Source organism: Vidua chalybeata (assembly GCF_026979565.1).
Source record: "Vidua chalybeata isolate OUT-0048 chromosome W unlocalized genomic scaffold, bVidCha1 merged haplotype SUPER_W_unloc_8, whole genome shotgun sequence".
NCBI lineage: Eukaryota > Metazoa > Chordata > Aves > Passeriformes > Viduidae > Vidua > Vidua chalybeata.
In genome coordinates, this window is record NW_026530343.1 from 616,109 (window position 1) to 637,126 (window position 21,018).

A 21,018-nucleotide genomic window follows, 5' to 3' on the forward strand; every position below is an offset into this window, starting at 1 on the left:
GAGTCCCATCAATTCATGGGCTAGAATCCTTTTGCCCTCAATAGATAGAAGGAGCTCATCTGGCTCCAGCAGGCCAGGTGCCTTAAAAGTTGCCTCATGATCAAAGAACCCAAAATTCTGCCGATGGCACCAGCCCTTAAGCCACTTGTTGATAATGTGGGTTCTCCTGTCCCTTTCATCATTTGTCCCTGTTATCAAAGGGACTGAGCAGAACACCACCTCTGCTCCTGCCCCATCAACCAATCGACCCAGAGCCTTGAAGTCCCTTTTAATTGCCCTGGTGCTCTTTTTTTTCAATCTCATCACTGCCAGCCTGGAGTATCCACAGTGGGTAATAATCAGAGGGCTGAATCAGCTAAGGGAGTGTCCCAGTGATATCCTGTACCCGGGCCCCAGGGAGGCAGGAGACTTCCCTGTGGGATGGGTTCAGTCGACATACAGGGCCCTCTGTTCCCCTCAGAAGGGAGTCACCTACTACGACTACCCTTTTCTTTTTAATAATAGAGGTAGTGATCCATCTGACAGACTAAGTGCAATTGGGAGGCTCTCCAGGCAGATCATTTTCTTTGATGTCATCTGGCTGACCCTCCTCATCCAGAGCCTCATATCTATTCTGAAGTGACACCTGGGTAGGTGATAGGGGTCGGGAGGTATTTTTATTAACTCTTCGAGTAGGGACCCATTTCCACTCCCTTTCATCTACTAGGTCTCCTCCTTCTGCCTGATGGTAAGAGGCATGGGAGTCCTCTGACTCCTGGTGAGCTTCTCTCAGGGATGGAAGGGTGAAACTCCACCAGTCTATTTCCCTTTCACTTTCCCTAATACTCCTTAGTCTTTCTACTTCCTCCTTAAGCTCCACCACCAGACAGAGCAGATCATTCACCTGTTTGCACTGCATGCAGGAATCTTTTGCACTGTCCCCTGGTACTACTGACAGGCTCAAACACTCAGTGCACAAAGGGGTCTTGACAGATGTGTCCTTCTTGAGGAGTTCTGTTTGGGTTGGTACACTTTTACTAGCTATAGCTTTTGATTGTTTGGAAACCATTGCTGAGGAAAAAAAAAAACCAAAAACAACCAACCAAACAAAACCCCAACACAAAATAAAACCCCACTATGATGGCTGCAACCCTGCCTGCTTGCCCTGTCTGCGCAAACTGCCGTGCAACACCTTCAAAGACATGCCACGTCCCTGTTTGCCTGCTCTAGGTCATTGTGCTCCCTAAAGCCTTCTTTAAATCATCTACCATGGGCAGAGGAAGCCCCTTCCTGTGCCTGAATGGCTAATGAGAGGAAGGGAACCACCTGCTCAGCTCCCTTTTAAAATCACCTCTGATGGGTGGAGGAAGGCCCTCCCTGTACCTGAATAACTAACAAGAGGAAGTCATAGTACCCACTGTCTCGTTTTCCTCATTCTACTGCAGTGATGCTAGGAAATGTGAGCATGTCTGTGTCGTGTGAGTTTGAGTCACATCAGTGTTGTACATTTTACTAGGTCTGGACTCTTAGTGGTTTTGTCATCATTTGAGAAAAGGATCTCTAGCACAACCCGGTCTCGCAAGCATTGGATTCATTGCTCCATGGTCTTCCGAGGGCCTTGCTGAAGCTGGAGATCTTCTGGACAAAGGTATCTCTCCTTCACAATGGCCAAGAGTTGTGTCCAGAGTCTGAGGGGTTCGGACCTCCTCACGATTCCCTGGTCGATACTCATGACACAACAGAGATCCCAAGTGCCTTGTTTTAATACCATCTAAAACTGAACCATCACTGCAGTGTCCCAGACTCAGATCAACAAGCTCAATGTACTTGTTGTGTTGTTGGGTGAGGTCTTTCCTGAGATTGCAGAGACTTTCTAAGGATGAAGATTTGGTGATTATTTCTGGTTCTGATTCCTCTGCTTCCTGTGAGGGTCTTGCCTCCCCGTCATCATCCATCGGGCGAATGGATTTGGTCTTATACTTCCATTTCTGGATGGGGGCAACTGCTATTGGCTTAGGCTGCCCTTCTGGTTTAACTGCAGACTGAGTGACCATGGTGTCCTCTGATTTGTTCTCCTTACCCTTCGGCTGTAGGTGCTGCTGTATGGTATCAAGCAGTGTGTGATAAGCATTAGCCAGAACCCAGCACAGTGCAATCAGCTGCGCCTCATTGAAGCTGTCATTGCAATTTTCTTTCAGATATTTCCCTACCTCATCTGGGTTCTGATTTTGTTCAAGGACAAAATTCCAAACTATTGGGGCAGAGTTTTTCTTCAGGACCTGGCCTATATCCTCCCACATTTCATGCCACTCCAGATTTTCCACCACTGGGGCAGATCTCTGAGCAACCACCCTGGAAATCTCAGCCCTGATTCTAAATGGTCATATAGAGGAGAGTTAACAGAATTAACAACAAAAACATGGTGTCTTTAACATCCAGACGGAAATGAACATTCTCAAAAGGTGATGTGTCAGACCTGAAGGGGAAGAAGGATGTAAAAGGCTGGGAAAAATCATTCCCTACTTTTCTCCTAACAGGCTGGGGGTGTGTCCTAGGTTGACACTAAACCCCCAGAAGTTGCAGCTGAAACCAAGACAGGCAAAATAGCAGTGAATACACATCTCACTGCCTCTGATGTTATCTTAACATAAACTGATATCGTAGAGTGCATCAACAAAGCAATCTTGGTTTGTGTCCCCAGTCTGAAAAAGAACCATTTCCTAGGCAAATTGTACCATATATACGGAGATGTATATAAGCCTAGGTGCCAGAGACCCATGATTAAACGGGGCAGCATGTTGACCAGTGAGTTCTGTATCCAGTATAAAATGTTCCAGACAAAATTGTAATTTTTCCACTTTCTCATGCCCCTTAAGGTGGGTGACAAATTTGTCTTGGTTTGAAACAAATTAAAGGACAACACTCTGGAATGAGTTGCCTCCTTTTATAGGTTCTAACAAATCCCTTTCCACCAATGAGGAACGAATACAAGTGGATATAGGTGAAACAGTAACAGTTTACTAACAAGTGGAACAGCAACAGGAAAAAAAACCCAAAACAACCAAACCAGTAAATAACCACTGGATAAAACATTGCTAAATCTCACAGATTCCCCCCAAGAACAAAGAGAGACCAAAAATGCCGGGCACATCCCCCCAAGATGGCCTTGCGCAGCCAAGCATGTGGTTTGAAGGACAAAGGGAAAGATGGCATCAGTCCTCCCCCCACACCCCGCTCTGCTCTGCTTATGTCCCTGATATCTGGAGCTACAACTGGTATTCTCTGGATCAAGGGCTAGAAACTCACAGAGGGACGGGACTTCACCTTCCTTGCAGCAGGAGATGACAGGAACAGGCAAAACAAGGTGGCTGGGCTGGGGCAGCTCATGGTCTTCTCCCCTTGGCTGGGCACCAATGGCGATCTAGACTGGCTTGCTGGAGCGGGGGCCACTCTGCTCAGAATTCACCCCAAGGCAGTCTTTCCAAGTTGAGGAAAAAAACCAAAAAGAGAGTCCAAAAAGGAAAAGCGTCTGCCCGTGCTGCCTCGGCTCTATAGCAAAGAAACCAAGAGCCAAACCAAGCAACCAAAAAAGAGCGAGCTCTGCCTAAGGCAAAAATCACAAGTCAAAAAAAAGTGAGCTGCCTGGAAAAGAGCAGACTTTAAAGCACCTGCCCTACCATCCCCTGACCTCGTGATTGAGTTTCTGGCTGCACTGCTGGTCCTTAAAGAGACACTAACAATTTTTGGGCACAGATGGATATGGAATACAATAACATTTTGGGTTACCCATAGCATGAGCATTTTGTTATATTTTCTCTCCCCTGTCTAGCTGAGGAAAGGGAGTGATAGAGCAGCTTTGGTGGACATTTGGCATCTAGTCAGGGTCAACCCACCACAAATATCCAGTATATTTTGCACTTTTTTGAACAGCTTTATTTTCAATCCTTTAATGTTTTAAATTTTAAAAGGCCAAGGGAGTATTAAAGTTTCAAGCTGACAGAGAAAGTAGAGGAAAGGAAAGGCAGAAAAAAAGAACCAAATGAAACCCAGAAAGTACTGGTTTCATGGGGAAAAAGTAATTAAAAGCCTTACCGCAAAAGATTTCAGCTTTCAAAAGTCCCTTTTCAATCCAGAGTTTGAATGAAGCCAGCTTTAAAAAAATGCATAGGAACATCAAAGAAAACATTAAAAATGTATAAAAAAGGTTTCTTAAAAATACAAATATTTCATGCCAGAAAACACACAATTTTATCAGATTACATGTTGTGAGTTAAGTAAAAAACCCCCACCCTCCAAAAACCTAAAATTATACAAGATTCTTCCTATTTGACTGTGATATGTGCCTTTAAGTTTAGCTTTCAGAAACCGGTACAATGAAATTATTCTGGCCTTTTTACCTTTATTACTAAATGATATAGCAACATATGACATTATGGCTTAGTCATAGAAATGGAGGATGCTGGTTTTTTTTTTAATGGAATATCATTATGATTCTAACTCTTAATAAAAATCATAACAGTAAGGAAAACTCTTCCTAACCAAACTATTCACATCTTTTCAGTTTTTAACAAAAGAAGATTGATAGCATATTACATTTGCATCTACACTCAGTTCAAAAGAAATACTGAAATACACTGCAGAAAAGTTCTGTTATGTCAGAACACCTGTTAAAATACTTAGATGAGACAGGAAGCTTGTTTCTGCACAACTATAAGTTCTAGTGTAGTCCGAGTGCACTCTGCAGGTGTAAAAGCTATTCATGTTTTGTACTCAGCAGATTTGTGTTTTAAATGATCCTTGATGGATCTTTGAATTATTGGTGCTACTATAGTTCTCCAATGTCAAGCACCTAGTTGAGCAGAAGCAGCAGTAAAGAACTGTGGTGGGTTGACCTTGGCTGGATGCCAGGTGCCCAAAGCCCCTCTATCACTCCCCTCCTCAACTGAACAGAGGAAAGAAAATATAATGAAAAGCTCATGGGTTGAAATAAGGGCAGGGAGAGATCACTCACCAAATACTATCATGGGCAAAACAGACTCAACTTAGGGAAATTAGTTTATTACCAATCAAATCAGAGCAGGATAGTGAGAAAGAAAACCAAATCTTAAAAACACCTCCCCCCCCACCTCTCCCTCCTTCCTGAGCTTAATGTTACTAACAATTTTCTCTATCTCCTCCCCCAGTGGTATAGGGGGACAAGAAATGGAGTTTGTGGTCAGTTTGTCACACATTGTTTCTGCTGCTCCTTCCTCCTCAGGGGGACCACTCCTCACACTCTTCCCCTGTTCCAGCGCAGGTCCCTTCCATAGGGTGCAGTCCTTCAGGAACAGGCTGCTCCCAACATGACTACCCTGCAGTTTCACAAGTCCTACCAACAAACCTGCTTGAGTGTGGGCTCCTCTCCACAGGTCCACAGGTGCTGCCAGGACCCTGCTCCAGCACAGACTTCCCACGGGGTCACAGCCTCCTTCAGGCATTCACCTGCTTCAGCGTGGGTCCCTTCCACGGGGTGCAGTCCTTCAGAAACAGACTGCTCCAGCATGAGTCCTCCACGAGAGTCACAAGTCCTGCCAGCAAATATGCTCTAGCGTGGGCTCCTCTCTCCACAGGTCCTGCAAGGGCCCTGCTCCAGTGCAGGCTTCCCACAGGCTCACAGACTCCTTCAAGCATCCACCTGCTCCAGTGTGGGTCTCCTCCACGGGCTGCAGTTGGATCTCTGCTCCCCCATTGACCTCCCTGGGCTGCAGGGGCACAGCTGCCTCACCATGGTCTTGCACCATGAGCTTGCATCATGGGCTGCAGAGGAATCAGCTCTGGTGCCTGAAGCGCCTCCTGCCCCTCCTTCTCCACTGACCTCGGGGCCTGCAGAGTTGTTCCTCTCACATATTCTCACTCCTCTCTTCTGGCTGCAGTTGCTGTTGCACAGGATTTTTTTCCCTGCTTAAATATGTTACCTCAGAGGTGGTACCACAATCACTGATGGGCTCGGCCTTGGCCATCAATGGGTCTGTCCTGAAGCTAGTTGGCATTGGCTTAATCAAACATAGGGGGAGCTTCTGGCAGCTTCTCAAAAAAGCCACACCTGTACCTCCCCCCTAGCAAAACCTTGCCATGCAAACCCAATACAAGAATAAACTACTGGACTACCACAAAAATAATTTAACAAAAATTAATAGAAACGAGCGCACAAAAATTTGATTTCCATTATGTTCTAAACCTCTTAACAAATGTAAACCAACATAGTGTGGCCCTATAAATGGTACAGTTAGAAAAAAAAACATTTGCTGTCAGACTTTCCAAAGTCAAGGTGGTGCTTCTTTTCTACAACAGACACAGCAAACCTTCTGTAGATTACAAATAGATATAGACTAAGTAAGAAAAATATGATCAAACAAAATCCAACGTCAATAATTTTGATCTCTGTTTTTCTTTTTTTTGGATCAACAGAAATAAAAACATAGAAATAGTCATGAAGTGGTGCAATTGGCAGTCCAAAGACTGCTATGGGATTCACCAGGGTTACACAACTGCAGTGTTAATACCTCTTTACTCCAGGGCATGTTTCCATTCTGTCTTTACCCAGTATATGTCTGTACCAGAGTCCAGAAAGGAAACAAGTGTGACCAAGACCTTTTTTATGCTCCAGTGACAGTTATTTTTTTGTATAACCTGTACAATTGACAGCACTTGGTTCTCTGGCCAAAAAAAATAGCTGGATAAGGACTGAAGGCAAGATGCAAAGAAAGTATGCACATCCCAAGAGTGTTCATTTATCTGCTTGTACAGCAACAATACATACTGAGAGCGTATGCTCTCAATACAAGGGTCATAGCTTATTAAAGAAAATAAAATCTAAAAATGGAGGAACATCTTCAAACAAACTACTTGTCACATAAGTTACATTTTGAAAATATTCAAGAAAAGCTCCAAATTTGCAAAACATGTGCATGCACTCTATAGCTGCACTGTATACAAATTAGCTAACAAGGTTAACTAAAACAAAACAAGCCAAATTTAAACTCTGCCCTATTGGTCACAGGAAGAAAAATGCAAAGTCATCAACCTTAAACTTATTTAGCATGAAAATACCTGAATTATAACAGTTTTTTCACAGTATTACTTACCCCAGCCAATGCATACATTTAATGAACTCTAATGCACATGAGAATTAGAGAAGTGAAAGAAGTGATTCAAAGCAACTCTGTCTCAGTTACCCTTTAAACCCAATACTAAGCTCTGTTTTGTCAAACTGAAGACTGTTCACAGAAGCCACTTGCTCATAACAAATAATTTTCTTCTTATCCAATATCTTAGGTCTACCATAATAGTAAATAATCTACAGAAACCAGTTAAAATGTATATACATTTTTTCCAAAACTGAGGCATGCAACAGAGGCTTTGTCCTTTGATTCTGGAAAAGCATATTGTCAAAACAAAATTAACCCCAGTAATGTCATACCTAAGATTTTTCTTCACTCACCTCCTGTTCCAGAAATAAAACACTGGTCCTTTTTCTCATGCCTCACTTTTAGGTAGTCACCTAAAGTTAGATTTTGTATTCACTTTGTTGTAATAACAGAGGTACATAAGTCCATATTCTGAAATCAGGTAGGCATTTGATCAGAACTGCATAGTGTGAATATGTAATAAACTCGAATGTTTCAATTTTATACCTACTTTAAGCAGGGAGAAAAGAATGCAAAAAAATTTCAACAATCAAAGTAATTATGAGAATACCTCTATCAGGCAATGCATCCCACTATAAATACAAAACTACTAGTACTGCCACCAATAATAAAAAAACCAAACACCTGATAAAAAAAGTTGGTTAATTTCTAATATTTAAAAAACCTCCACAATTAATTCGCTTAACATTTAGGCAATTTTTTAAACCAAACCTAAACTGTATAATGAGGAAGCTTTCTTGCATTTCACACGTGTGCTGGTTTTGCATTAATTGATTTGTGGTGAGAAGGGAAAGAGCTAACTATGGAAGTAATTTTTGAGAAGAGCTACTAAGAGCTTCCTCTGTGTCTAGCAAAAGCAATAGCTAGCTAGCTCTAAGAATTAACAACCTATTAAACCATTAAAAAAGCTAGATCCGCCTCTGTGAGATTCACATTTTAAAGACAGGCAAGCCTGGGAAAAGCTCTCTTTCTTCTGGCTTTTAGAGAGAGACGTTCCCTCTCCCCCTCCCGGCGTGTTGGCCGGGCAGGGGGAGGGGAGGCTGCGGGACCCGTCCAAAGCCGGGCTGGGCCCCAGTGTCTGCCGGGCAGGGAAGGGGAGGCCATCGGCCCCCGCGTGCTGCAGCTGAGTCCTAGCCTAGCTACTGAGATCTTAGCCGCTCCCCTATCCTCCCAGCACGGGCTGAAGAAACTTTGCTCTTCATCGTAAACAGCTCCAGCTGAAATCACATGACCATCCGCAGGCCTGGGCGAGATATTAACTCTCACTGCACAGATGAAACTTGCAAAACATCGATCCTATCTCGAGTGAAAGAAAAGAGTGAAGACACGTAGAAGACAACATGCAACACTGAGGTCAGTAAAGAAGTCAAATTCCAGATCAGAGGAGAATGAGGACATGCCTTAGTTTTGAGGTGAAATCCTCTTGTAAAGCTATGGAAAAGAATATAATTGATGCATCAGACTCTTTTTCCCTATAACTCATTAAATGCATTGGAGGGATGTAGCATTCTAACCACAGCCATGAACAGAGGCACTAGTGTTGAAATAAGCAGATGTTTCAGTAGCTGTGATCAAATGAGAAGTCTGAACAGAGAGAAATGAGAGAGATGAGAAACCTTGCCCCAGGAATAGAAGAAGAAAACCTCTGTTTCCCAGAGATAGATGAAGAGAACTTTTGTTTTTATGCTAGAACAGCTCATCCTTGAAAATAGCACCCCAATAAGTTGACATGGCCCAGGGACGCAGCTGTGGGAAGGCTGTGAAAGATAGGAGGGACTTTACAAATGTAGATTTCTGGGCGGCTGCTAGTCCTGGAAATTGAAGCCATGAGAGAACTGTTTCTTGTGGAGAAGTCTCCATGGCATGGCAAGAGAGACTCCTCTTCCTAAGTGAACTGAAGAAAGACTATTCTAGAGGTGGTAAACTGACTGGAAATACCAGGTTTTGTCTCTGTATGTTGTCAGTGAGAAAGGAAAGAAGAGTTGGGGGGAGGAAAAGTGTTTTAAAGGTTTATTCTGATTCTTATTATTCTTCTTTTAGTTCTGTTAATAAAGTTTTCTTTATATCCTTTAAAGTTTGAGCTTGCTTTGCTCTCTTGTTAATTCTTATCTCGCAACAGAAAATGAGTAAATAATTCTAGTGGGTGCATTGGCATTTGTCCAGCGCTCAACCCACCACATTATTTGGTGCCGAAACCCAAGAAACGAAAAATTAGCAAACCAAAACCACTACAGGATGTTACAACTTCTACCACATAGGAAGTGCAAACTAAAAAAGAGAGACCAATAAAATCTTGAGAAAAAATGGCCCATTTTTGCTGATGGTTTCTTAATTCATGGCAGTAAATCTTATTTCAAGCAAATCTTGTGAGGTAGTAGAAATGAACAATGAAGACATGAGACTGAAAAGCTTTTAGTAATTTCACATAGCATAAATGGAACATAACTGCATCAGTTAGTTTCCCAAAAAGCATTTACTAGGGGGAGAAAATATTTTCCAAAGTTTCAGAGAGTTTTAAGAAAATATTTCAATCTGAAATTATTTCAGAATTGAATACCGGATTATGTAAACACAATTTGTACAAATGAATTAACTAAATAGGAAGTTAACAAATATTTTGCTCTAATAAAAAATTATATATAATATAAACACCCATACAGCTATTAAACTACTGGAAATGAAGGAAAGAAATCAGAATCGTTTCAAGACTGTGACATCTTACTCATTACCATAAAATAAAGTCCAGACCTCTATTACATAGAAAAGTTGCCCTGAGAGTATTTCACATTTTTATTGTCAGAATGCATGGTCATATGAATTTTTCTTTTCAGACACTCAATAAGAAAAATAACTGTAACAAGCATATCTAAAGTAAAATAGAAAGAATACTTATAAAAAAGAAACAACAATGACAAAAAAAAAAAAAGCTAGAAACATCTTGTATAATTACTGTCCTTTAACACCTGCAGGAGCTATCACAAAATCTACAAGAATCTGTAAGGAAGCATTTTAACCACCCATTCTCTCTACTAGGAGTAAAATGGTGGAATTGGAAAGATAAAACATGGACACCACATCCCACACATATGCTTTTGTATTTGACTTCTCATTTCCCATTAGTAAAGGGTAGTTAATCACTTAAAATATTATGTTCCAAAAAAGATAAAGTGCTTCTCTTAAAATATAAAAGAAGGAATGAAGAAATTTTAATGCCCTGAAATATGAGTAGCTAACATTGAGTTTTCAAATTTATACCTACAGTATTCTATATCTGGCATATATATTAAATAATCTGGGTCCTATTCATTTCAAAATTAAATGTTAGCACATGCATGAACTTCAGTGTGATTAATTCATTTAATTTTGTGGGCTTGAGGCTGTTTAAAATGTGAACAAAAGATATTTTTAGTTCTTTGAGTGACTCTGCTAACCTATCTTACCTCTGATAGACAATCATTTTTCCTACACTTGGAAAAATATAATCTAAAAGTCACTTCTGTTGGGTTAAAAATGAAAAAGTAAAGAAGACTATAGGAGATGGAAACAAATAATTTATAAAATCATTGGAGCAATACAGTCAAATGCAAGAAATTTCAGCTCTAACCAAAAGGTAAACAAAAAAGGGAAGTAAGCAATGACTTTTAAAAAAAATTTGCTTTAAATGTAATGAAAAACGAAAACAATAGAGAATAGGACAATATGGTCACAGATAAACAGATAAAAACTTTATAAGGTCAAATGTAAAATAAAACAGGAGAGAGACCAGCTAGGTAAGTGAGAAAGAAATGACTGTCAGAGGAAGACAGTTAAAAAGAAAAGCAGTTAGGGGTAGACTGAGTTCTGCTTCGGATTGTGGAAGTTTATGAAGCACTGAAGAAAAAAATGTTCATGGCTTTATTGAAGCCCTCTTTAGAGCAAATCCTCATAGGAGGAAATGTAAAGCTATTGAGGAACCAGCTTTTACCTCATATCAAACAAGGCTCATGAACAAAAAAAAGTAATCTTTAATTTCTTTATCTGCATAGATGTTAATTGATTACAATACTTGAAATCTTACTGCACTCTTTTCCATATTGGCTTGCTCTTAGGTAATCTATTTCTTGTGGAAAAAAATTGCATCAGTAGCTTCACAGTATTAGAAGCATTTAACTGACTGCAAGACTTATTTACTGGGTAATTTTTCTTTAGTTTCATGTGTCTGGAGGAAGACATCTGAGAGCACTAGGAGCACTAACTAACATGACTAGTATGAATCCCTTTTTCCTGCAACCTGCTTTTAAGCTCTCTGCTTCAGCTTTGAGTTGCTGAAGAATACTTTTTACAAAGATGGCACAGTTCAGTTTTTTATTATGTGTATTCCAGACCAATAAGCTATTCTTCAGAAGCATTTCATTTCAATATCCCAAAAATATAATCATTCTTTTTTAGAAGGCCATAAATCCTGCAGATTCTGCATCATCTGAGAGTCAATGCATCTCACATACAGCTTGCATGCTGATGCTTGGGATTCAATCCTTCATACTCTTTGAATACCAGGTAAGGTATATGAGGGAGGTCCTTTTCTCCAACCTATGTTATTCACAGTAGCCCTAATGTTTAGACTATACCTACTTTAACCAGGGAGAAAAAAAATGTCATGTGAAATTACTACTTTGTTGTTCAACATGAAATTTCACTGAAGAGATCCAAAACTTTTAAGACTCCACTACTTGAGATGAGAATTTATGTAATTTGACTCCATACCTGATCCTGATAGCTTACTTTTGTGTTTGTGTCCTGGGGTGACTTTATGTTGCTGAATTGTATCCCCATTTGTCTGTTTAGTCCGGAAATAAGTTTTGCATCTTTAAGACTGGTTCTGAGAGCAAAGGGGGGGAGAGAAGAAGCGCACAGTTTGTTTTCAGAAGCTGCACTCACTCCTCCACATTCCTTCTCCTGGACTGTGTTGTCTTCAGGCAGACAGACAGCAGGACAGAGCCCTCCTTTGCTTTTAGTTAGTTTTTAGCTAACTGAGGCAGAGAGGTTCCCTGAACTGCGGTTTTTCTTTTTCTTGGAACTGTTTAAACATGCTCTGGAATGAACACCCAGAAGAGCACGGGCAGCTTGCACCTGTGGCCCACTGGGCTGGGCCTGGGCCGTGGCATTTCCAGTGCCAGAGGGACTGATAACAGACTGGATGAGTCGAGCTGCAACCCATGAAAAGGACTTTCTGAGTTTGTCATCTCTTCAGATTGGCAAGAGGTTTTATTGTTTAATATTGTTCATTTTTTGTGCTGGTGAATGCTTTGTCTGTTAAATAAACAGGTTTTTTCCACTTTTCTCCAAGGAAATCTTTTCCCGAACCAGTTGGGGGAGGGGCCGCTTGAATCTGCTTTCTAGAGGAACCCCTTTGGAGGTTTTCTCTGAAATTTACCCTAAACCAAGACAGTTTGTTACAGTAGATTACTTCTGTGGGGGTGGGGGTGTGGAGCTATTAACAAAGTAAACTTGACCTTGAAGACAATTTCAGTAAGATTTTGGACTTTAAAACCATTTTCCCATATCTGCTTTTTTAAATTTTTAAACATTTCCTATAGGGAAATACTTAAAAAAACAACTTCACCAATGGAAACAACTTACAGCAAAATTCTTGGTCTACTTTAAGGCATCATTTTATGTTTTCAGTCCCTATAGTTTCTTGTAACCTGCTCTATCTTACATCAGATATCTTGTTATAAATATTTAAGAAGTCTCATGGGAAATTATGTATATGAATTCAAATAAGATTTTCTGCCTGATAACCACTGCTGAGTGACATCTTCCTGACAGTCTGTAAGAAGAGGCAACTGTCTTCTGGAAATTATACTGAAAGGGAACAATAATGGGTAAAAGTGGTAATAGTTCTTTAGCACAGTAGTAAATTTATTTAGTAAAAGTTCTGTAACAACAAGAGAGGAAAAATAAAAAGCCTTCCTTCAGCAATATTAGACATGAAGAAAGATAGAAAAGGAGAAACAGAGGACTACATTACCTGGAGCAATGACTTCTAAGCCATTATGGACAACACTGGGAATGTCAGAAGATAAAAAATTTAAAGTTAATGTTTTAATTCAGAATTTGAAAGGATTGACAGGAACATAAATACACAGGTCAGATTTCTAAAAAGACAATTTGAAAAATTATTTTAAAATGTATGTAATATTTTTAAAATTGAATTTGAATGCCAGTGGCTGCACATGAGTTACTAATGTACATTCACAAAAACTTTGTAGACAGGCAATTTTGAGAATTGCTCAAGTCCATTTCTGTAAAAAAAAACAGGACAAAAAAAAACCCACCTAAGGCTTTTCTGTATTTTATAAACTGCTTCTCCAAAATTCAAGATGCATATAAAAAATTCAAAATTTCTGGTTAAAAAAAATGGAAACACAGTAACAGTTTACTCAAATGGAAACTAAATACCTAGTCCATAAGCCACCATTTCCTATGTCACATGCGTAAGAGATAGCCCTCACCTATTATCTTAAAGCTCAGTAGAGCTCATATTCTGAAACTGACAAGACAAAGAAGTGTGATGGAAAGTGTGATGAAGTATGATACAGTGCCTTACCATCAGTTTTGAGACATTACAATATAAACAGTAATGTTTACATTTCTCAATTGACTTTCATTATTCTGATAATAAATATTTCAAAGATCCTAGATTATTATAGGACAATGAATACATAGGACAATGTATAGGACAATGAATTTCAGACTCTGCGTCTTTAATTATATCACTTACTATGAAGCCAACACAACACTGGAAGAACTAACTTCCTTAACTTACAACATGCCTCTTCCTACACTGATATTAAAATAATCCAGCCTGGATGTAATTTTTTTACACTGCACGAAGATCACCAATGTCTACCTAACTGGAGTTTTTGAATTTGATAAGTGCCGCTTCTAAGTATTGTGCAAAATATATGCAGTTACTTGAACTGTGAGGTATTCTCTAGAGACCAATTTTTTTAATATGAGATTCAAATTAATAGGAAATGCCCTTCCTGTGTTTTTTTAGGTTGCAAGGTTAATGAATTTACCTTCTCAATGGAGAAAAAAAGGAGGGAGGTGGAGAAATAAGTTTGCATTTTTAATTTCCTTGAATTAAAAAATCCCCAAGTTTTTAAAGGAATTGCATCTAGAACCTGGCAACTTTAGCCAGTTGTATTTTAATCCACACCTACAACTGATGGAAATGCTTTTGAAGGAGGTGAGTGCAAAGATAGACTCACTTACTTTAAGTCAAGGTATTTTTATATAGAGAAATGAACAGCTCTAATTAGAAAGGTCTGGCCACACATATACAGCTATGACACATCTAATTCACTACAATTATACAAAAACAGCCTATATAAACTGAACACTAAATTTGAACAATACAAAACACTTTGCAGTATAATACAAGAAAACAATTTACTAATTTATGATTAGGACTTCCATATACTACAGCAAAATGGCTGTCAGTACCGATTCTGAAAAAAAAAGTGCACTTCACAATCAATTAAGTCTTCAAGTCAGCTTGTTAAGAAATTCAGTGCTTTATGTACAGCGAAAACATGGAGCTGAAATACACATGCAAATTTCCGTTTTAATACTAGTCATACCAGTTATACATTTGATTTTAAATGGGAAATTTCTGAATGGAACAAAAATTAAAATAAGTCAGGTTAATCAAAGATAAACCTTATAAGATGCTTTAAATGTATTTTCTTTCAAAGTTTCAATGATGTCATCACTTTCAAAAGAATTTACTTATTCTAAGGCCTTGTATCAAAAGTTTTATTTCATAATATACTCACACACAAGCAGATATTCTCACCTATTTTTCTAATATTTTTTTCCCCCACGTAATATTAATGGAAAACCTTAAGTAGTACTGGTACAAACCAGAAAAATTACTTAACTGTGCTCTGGCCAGAACATGAGCTGGGAGGAAAGGAAAAAAGAATTAAAGTCACAGGCAAACAGCAGCCTGCCCTCTACCCTCTTGCTATGACAAAGCCCCCAAACATCTTGATAAGAACAGCACATGTGTTGTCAGAGCAGTGCAAAGCGCAGAGAAGTAGAGGCAGGACTGGAAGAAGCCCTTTTCTTCTAAACTTACAGTAGAATATAATTTGTGATTCATAATTTTTAGAGACCTTCAGTACATTTCCTAACGATAAAAGAGGAAAAATTTCAGCTATGGAAATAAACAAAAATCTCACCTTATTATGGTCGTACTTGTATGGGATTTTGAGGGTATCCATTGCTCTGATCATGGTCTGCATTGCTGTAAATATATTCTGGTACACCAATTTCGTAAAGCCCCTTTTGTCTTCATCAGAGTAACCTGATCCATGAATGATTCTCATCTGTTTGATGAACGTGCTTTTGCCACTCTCTCCTGTGCCTGCAAGACAAATAAGAATATACTTCAGCCAGTGGACACAAACATGACTTTTCTGCACAAAGTGGACAGCTTGTTAAGTTCAGGGCAAAACACTGTCAAGTGGTTATGGTGCTTGCAAGGTGCTTGCTTCAATATCAAGACAGCAGTAACACAGTAACTGCTGAAGCAACACTGAATTAAAAATTTTAATTTGAAGACAAAATAAAAGCAGAAAAAAAAGAGCAATGAGTTAATAACTAAAACAAAACTTCTCAAAAACATCTAGAATACACCACTGGGAATTTAAAATTATAAGCATAAAATTCCAATCCCAAAGATATAGTTTGCAACTATAGGGAATTGCTATTAGATTTTCTATCCCAAAAAAGTCATAGAGTAAGAACAAAAATTAGCCTGCGTGGCCAACTTTCAGAACATTATGGTAAGCAACAATATACAAGCAATACATAATTGTTAGAAAGCCAAATAATATAACAATTATAGTTATGCAAACTTCAACCTCAAAAATATATAAAATTAGCTTTAAGTAAAATTTGGCTTGTATTTGTTAATGGACAGTCATTACTTCCTTTAAATTTCTTTGTGTCTTTGTACTTTGCACACAGCATAAATAACTAATAAATTAATATTCTGCATGTTTACCAATTTAAAGTTAAGATTTGCTTGTTTGAAATTTTGCACAAAATATATCACACAGCATTTTTTTCCTTTGGCAAAATTCAGTCTCTCTATGATTAGCTGAGCTTATCTAAGCAAACAAATAATATGAATACTTTATAAGAAGGAATTGAAATTTAAAACAGTTGCACAGCCATATGAATGCTGTATGTGCACCTAGTTATTTAGCTCCCTAAGAAATGCAACACATTTAAACACATGCAGTACTTAGCCTTTCAGCCTAGATTTTATTTTGATAATTTTTATAAAGCTTTCAGGCCTCATTTATGATATAATACTTGGCTACCAGGACAAAGAAAGCCTTACGCTTTACATGATGCTTTAGGTATCTCAGAGTAGTGTATTTCACAAGCAGCGCAATGTTGCAGTACAAGCTGATTCATACTGAACATTAATCCGGTTATAAATAAGAAATCCAGCCCAGTTCCATAAACCAGACTCTGGGCTGACTGACAGAGGTTTCAACCAGTAACAACTCTCCTAAAGTACAAGTATTTGACTGGTTCAGAGTCTAGGAGGCGTGGAGATTAGACCAATGACTGTTTAGAGCCAGGAGTTTTTGAATTGCCTATAAAAGCAAGCCCCGAACAATAAAGCACATTGTTTGGCTGATGAGCAATGGAGGTCTGTCGTATGTTACATCTCAGACGCACGAACATCAGGTGACAGTGCAATGCAAGGTTAAAGCATGATTCTGTGCTTGCAACTCAAGTATTTCAGGTAGTACACCTCAAAATCTAACCTCAAAGTCTCTACAAGATTTTCTCTTTACTGTGTGTGACTGTTCATTAAACTCCCGCTTAAATTTTTGGCTATCACAGCTCATGCTAAGGAATTATTTATGCTAGGAGCAGAGCCATTAAGTCAAAGCCAAGCACTAAGTAGGCAGGACAGGTTGCCAAAAATAGCTAAAGGGCCATTATACAACCATTATCACCTTCAAATTGTTGTTTCCAGGAGCTGTTGTCTTTTGTTTGGCAATCTGGTCAGAATCTGCTAAATTATGGAAATGGTATAGACCAAATCTCCAAGATGGAGAGTATAGAACACCAGCTTACCTAAAAAGCTTCTGAAGTATATCCAACAGCAGTTGGACTGCTGAGGCTTTCATGCTTCCTGGTGTGATACAGGACATGCCTGCACCGTGATGGAAGAGGTAGGATGAGCACTCTCACTGTTGGCTAGGCAACTAATTATTTTCTTTTCCTCATAGGTGTGCTACCAGATGATAAATGGCCTACACCTGGTGAGCTAACACAATGCTTATTCTCCAAAACTACTGGCCTACGGAAACTGCGCAATGCCCATTGTGTCAGAAGAACTGGAAGTTCGCTAGCCTCAGTGTCCTGCCAACTCAGCCATGTCACCTGGAACACTGGGGTCTATGACCACCAGAGACCACCAGAGAGACCCCAAGGACAGAAGAATGCATGAGTAAAGGAGAGGGGAAATATGTTAATGATTTAAGGGAAATGATTATCACATGTTTGTTTAGTCTGGGACAATCAGTGAATATGTATGCAAAATACATTATCTAAACAGAAACTTTCCTGTACCCAGCATGCACGGCTTTGGGAGGAGCTCCCCCCCCCCCCCCCCGTGCATCCGGCCAAATAAAGAATGCCTCCTCCTTACTGCTACATTGGTGTTAAGGGGTTTCTTATTTTACCAAATTTTTGGTAACGGTTTTGGCGACCCAGATGGGACAGATTCCTGATTTTCAATGGATCTGAGGGATCACAGGACTTCCAGCCAGCACCGAGGGATTCTCGGGGAGAACCTTCGATCCCTGGTCTGAAAGAAATCGTAGTAAGACCCCTGGTAAAATAAAGGCATTCTTTACTCTAAAGGTGTTAACTGTTAACCTACCTATAAGGCACAGCAAAAGCTACACAGGGTTTGGTTTAAAGGTACCTAAGGTGAGAAAAGGAAAGGGTTAGAGTCCCTTCTAAGGAGCTCCTAAACAGTAATTTGTTATAATGGGAAACAAAACCTCAAAAGGGGTATCACAGGTGTCACCACTGGGATGTATCTTGAAAGACTGGAAACAAATTTGGGGTATTCTCCTCATGCGCGAAAAACTTACAATTCTGTAATTAGTGGTAGCCACTTTACATGCTGGAAGATCAAAAGAAGTGGCCTAAGGATGGAACCTTACAGTATAATACCCTGTTGCAATTAATGTTGTTTTGTAGAAGGGAAAATAAGTGGAATGAAGTTCCTTATATTGACTTGTTTTTCACCCTAAGAAATAATCCAGAGTGGCAAAAGGAATGTGGGAGGATGTGGATATTCTCAGTTCAGTCAGAGAGAAAAAGAAAAAGATGTCTGCCAGGCTAAGCCTGGGAAAAAGTCTGGGAGGAATGTAAACAATCTATTATCTTGTTTTCTGTTCATATTGTTTATAGATATATTCTACCACACTGACCTAAGTCCAAGTGTGCCAATCAGGTGAAATGTTTTTACTTTAAGACCAATGAAATTAATGTTCACGATATTCTCTATAAAAGAGGTGCTTTTGAATAAAGATAATTCTTTGCCTTCTGGAGTCCCTTCATTCCCGTCCCTGCCTCAACAGTGACATCTGGTGATCCCATCTGGTACTGCAGCCTGGGCTGAAGAGCCGAGACCCTGCTTTTGTCGGGGGGACTTCGCAGCCGAGGCTGAACGCCAGCAGCCTGGAGGCTCTGGTCGGACACACTTGCCCTCTTCCGGAGAAGACTTAGTCCTGTTTGGACCGCGGGTCAGCTCTTAGAAGCTGAGAACTGAGCGGGACGGGTTTTCCCTGAAATAGCAGACTCTGTCTCTTGAAGTGGATGTTTGTTAAGGGAGGGTTTCCTTGAAAATGGGGAACCAAATTTCTACAGCTAAACGGCTGGTTCTGTCCTCCTGGCAGGGTTATATCCCTCAGCTGGAGGTCCCAGTGTCCGATGCCGAGCTCATTGGACTCCTGGGTTGGGCTTGGGACTATGGATTTTCTGTGGATCTCAGACGCGCCTTGGATCGGAGAGTTTGGCGCGAATTGGGTCGTTGCCTCATGACGGAGTCGAACAAGGGGGACGCAATAGCGTCCTCACTGTTCACAGTCTGGGGGCGCATCTACACGGCCCTACGGGGCGAGACCCCGAGAGGCAGCGATTCCAACTGGGAACCTTTGGGAAGCGAAGATGCCGTGTCGGTATATAGCGGCATCTCGGGATTCAGCGGGCAAGAGGCAGGCAGGGCGGTGCCCAGCCTCGCCCCGCCGCAGCGCAGGGCCGCGAGAGACACCGGGACGCCCCGCGGACCTTATATGTCATCGGGAACTTACATTAAGCCCAAGTATCCCCATCCCCATGACTACGTTCAGCCGAAATATCCTTTGCTGACTGATCGGCCGCTGGCCACACAGCTGGCCGCACCACGGTCGGCTGGGCAGACTCACCCCGCCTTGAGCGCAGCGCCGGTGATGTCATCCGCCTTTCAGGAGGCAGCCGGGGTGACTTTGTTACAACTATCGGTTTCGGCACACCCGACATTGCAGGGGTTGCACGGGGCGACGCCGGCCCGGCAGGAGCCGCCACGGCCCACGACTCTGAAGCCTGCCACGGTTTTTCCGTCTTCGCCGCGGCAGACTGAAGACTGCCCATTTGTTGAGCAGGCGGCTTCACTGCTTCAGCCACTGCTGCCCCCCCTCTCCGGATTGCACTTGGGGGGAGAGCCGGTGCTGCCCACGGCACGTGATGCAGTGGAGGCTGCTGCCTCCCCGGCTCCTTCGCTATCGACTATGGAGGCTGCGCATATGTACGGATCCCGCCCCCCTGTACTGCCGGGACCAGCAATGGAGCCTTTGACCCAAATCCTGGCACGCCCCCCGCCACCCGCGGGGGCTCCGGCTTTGCCGACGGGACAGGAGTAACTGCCTCCTGTTCCGCCCCCCTGCGCGCCATGCGGACCGGCTGACTTGATGTCCTTTGCGGTGCCAGCGCCTGCTGTGCCGCCCTCTACCGTGCAGCAGCACGTCTTGGGTGGGGCCTCCATGTTGTTCTTCGCCCTGCCCTCTGTGGGACTGGCTCCCGCGCCAGGGGCGGTGGCTGCCTTCCCCGCCCCGCCTGCCATGGCACCGCCCCTGCCGACGGCGGGGTTCAGCGCCCCGCCCACCGCTCCAGCAGCAGCAGCAGCTCTGTCTCTCGCTCCGCCCGCTGCAGCTTCAGTGCCCGTACTGCCTGCTGCATTCCAGCAGCCCGCACCGTTTGTGCCTCCAATGACTGCAGCTTCGGCGCCTGCTCCATCTGCTGTGTCGCAGGCTCCGGCTGGTCCCTTCGTGCCGCTGCCTGCGATGGGAGGATCCACCGAGCCGCTGGTCACGGCTCCAGTCCCCGCCCCATCACCGGCAACTGCCCCCCCCATCCCGGGAGCTGTGGGCTCGGAGGCTGTGCCTAGTTCTTATGTTTCGCGGTCAACAGCCACTTCTCCTGCCTCGGTGCCTCCCACCAGCCTGCTTTCCCCTGCGGATAGCAGACTGTCCCGCTCGCCCCCATCCCAGGAGGCAGGCAGTGACAGCGATGATCAGCGATGCTCAACTCTGTGATGGGGGCGTGACTGAATGTCGGAATGCCGGCACCGACAGGGGTGACTGGCGTTTCAGAAGGATCTGTGGACGCTGCCTCCCTGTCAGGTGTCTGTGCAGCCGATAAATCTCCGCCGTTTTTGGGAAGCAGTCAGAGAACGGGCTTTGGAAGCTTGTGATTGGGATTTGATAGACCGGGTGGGCAAGCC

At 41.8% G+C, this 21,018-nt stretch overlaps 1 protein-coding gene across 2 annotated transcripts in view; it reads right to left on the minus strand.

Moving 5' to 3' along the window:
* LOC128783022 (guanine nucleotide-binding protein G(q) subunit alpha) overlaps positions 1 to 21,018 on the minus strand; it is a 233,425-nt gene that overhangs the window by 132,981 nt on the left and 79,426 nt on the right. The window contains exons 1-2 of one of the 2 annotated variants that reach the window (XM_053933598.1): positions 19,685 to 19,761; positions 15,398 to 15,582 (exon numbers count right to left, since the gene is read on the minus strand). In XM_053933598.1, coding sequence (XP_053789573.1) covers positions 15,398 to 15,582; positions 19,685 to 19,715 — 216 coding nt within the window. In that variant the 5' untranslated portion in view covers positions 19,716 to 19,761. Of the gene's footprint in view, positions 1 to 15,397; positions 15,583 to 19,684; positions 19,762 to 21,018 lie in introns of those variants that run through there. The other variant, XM_053933597.1, reaches the window with a different exon arrangement.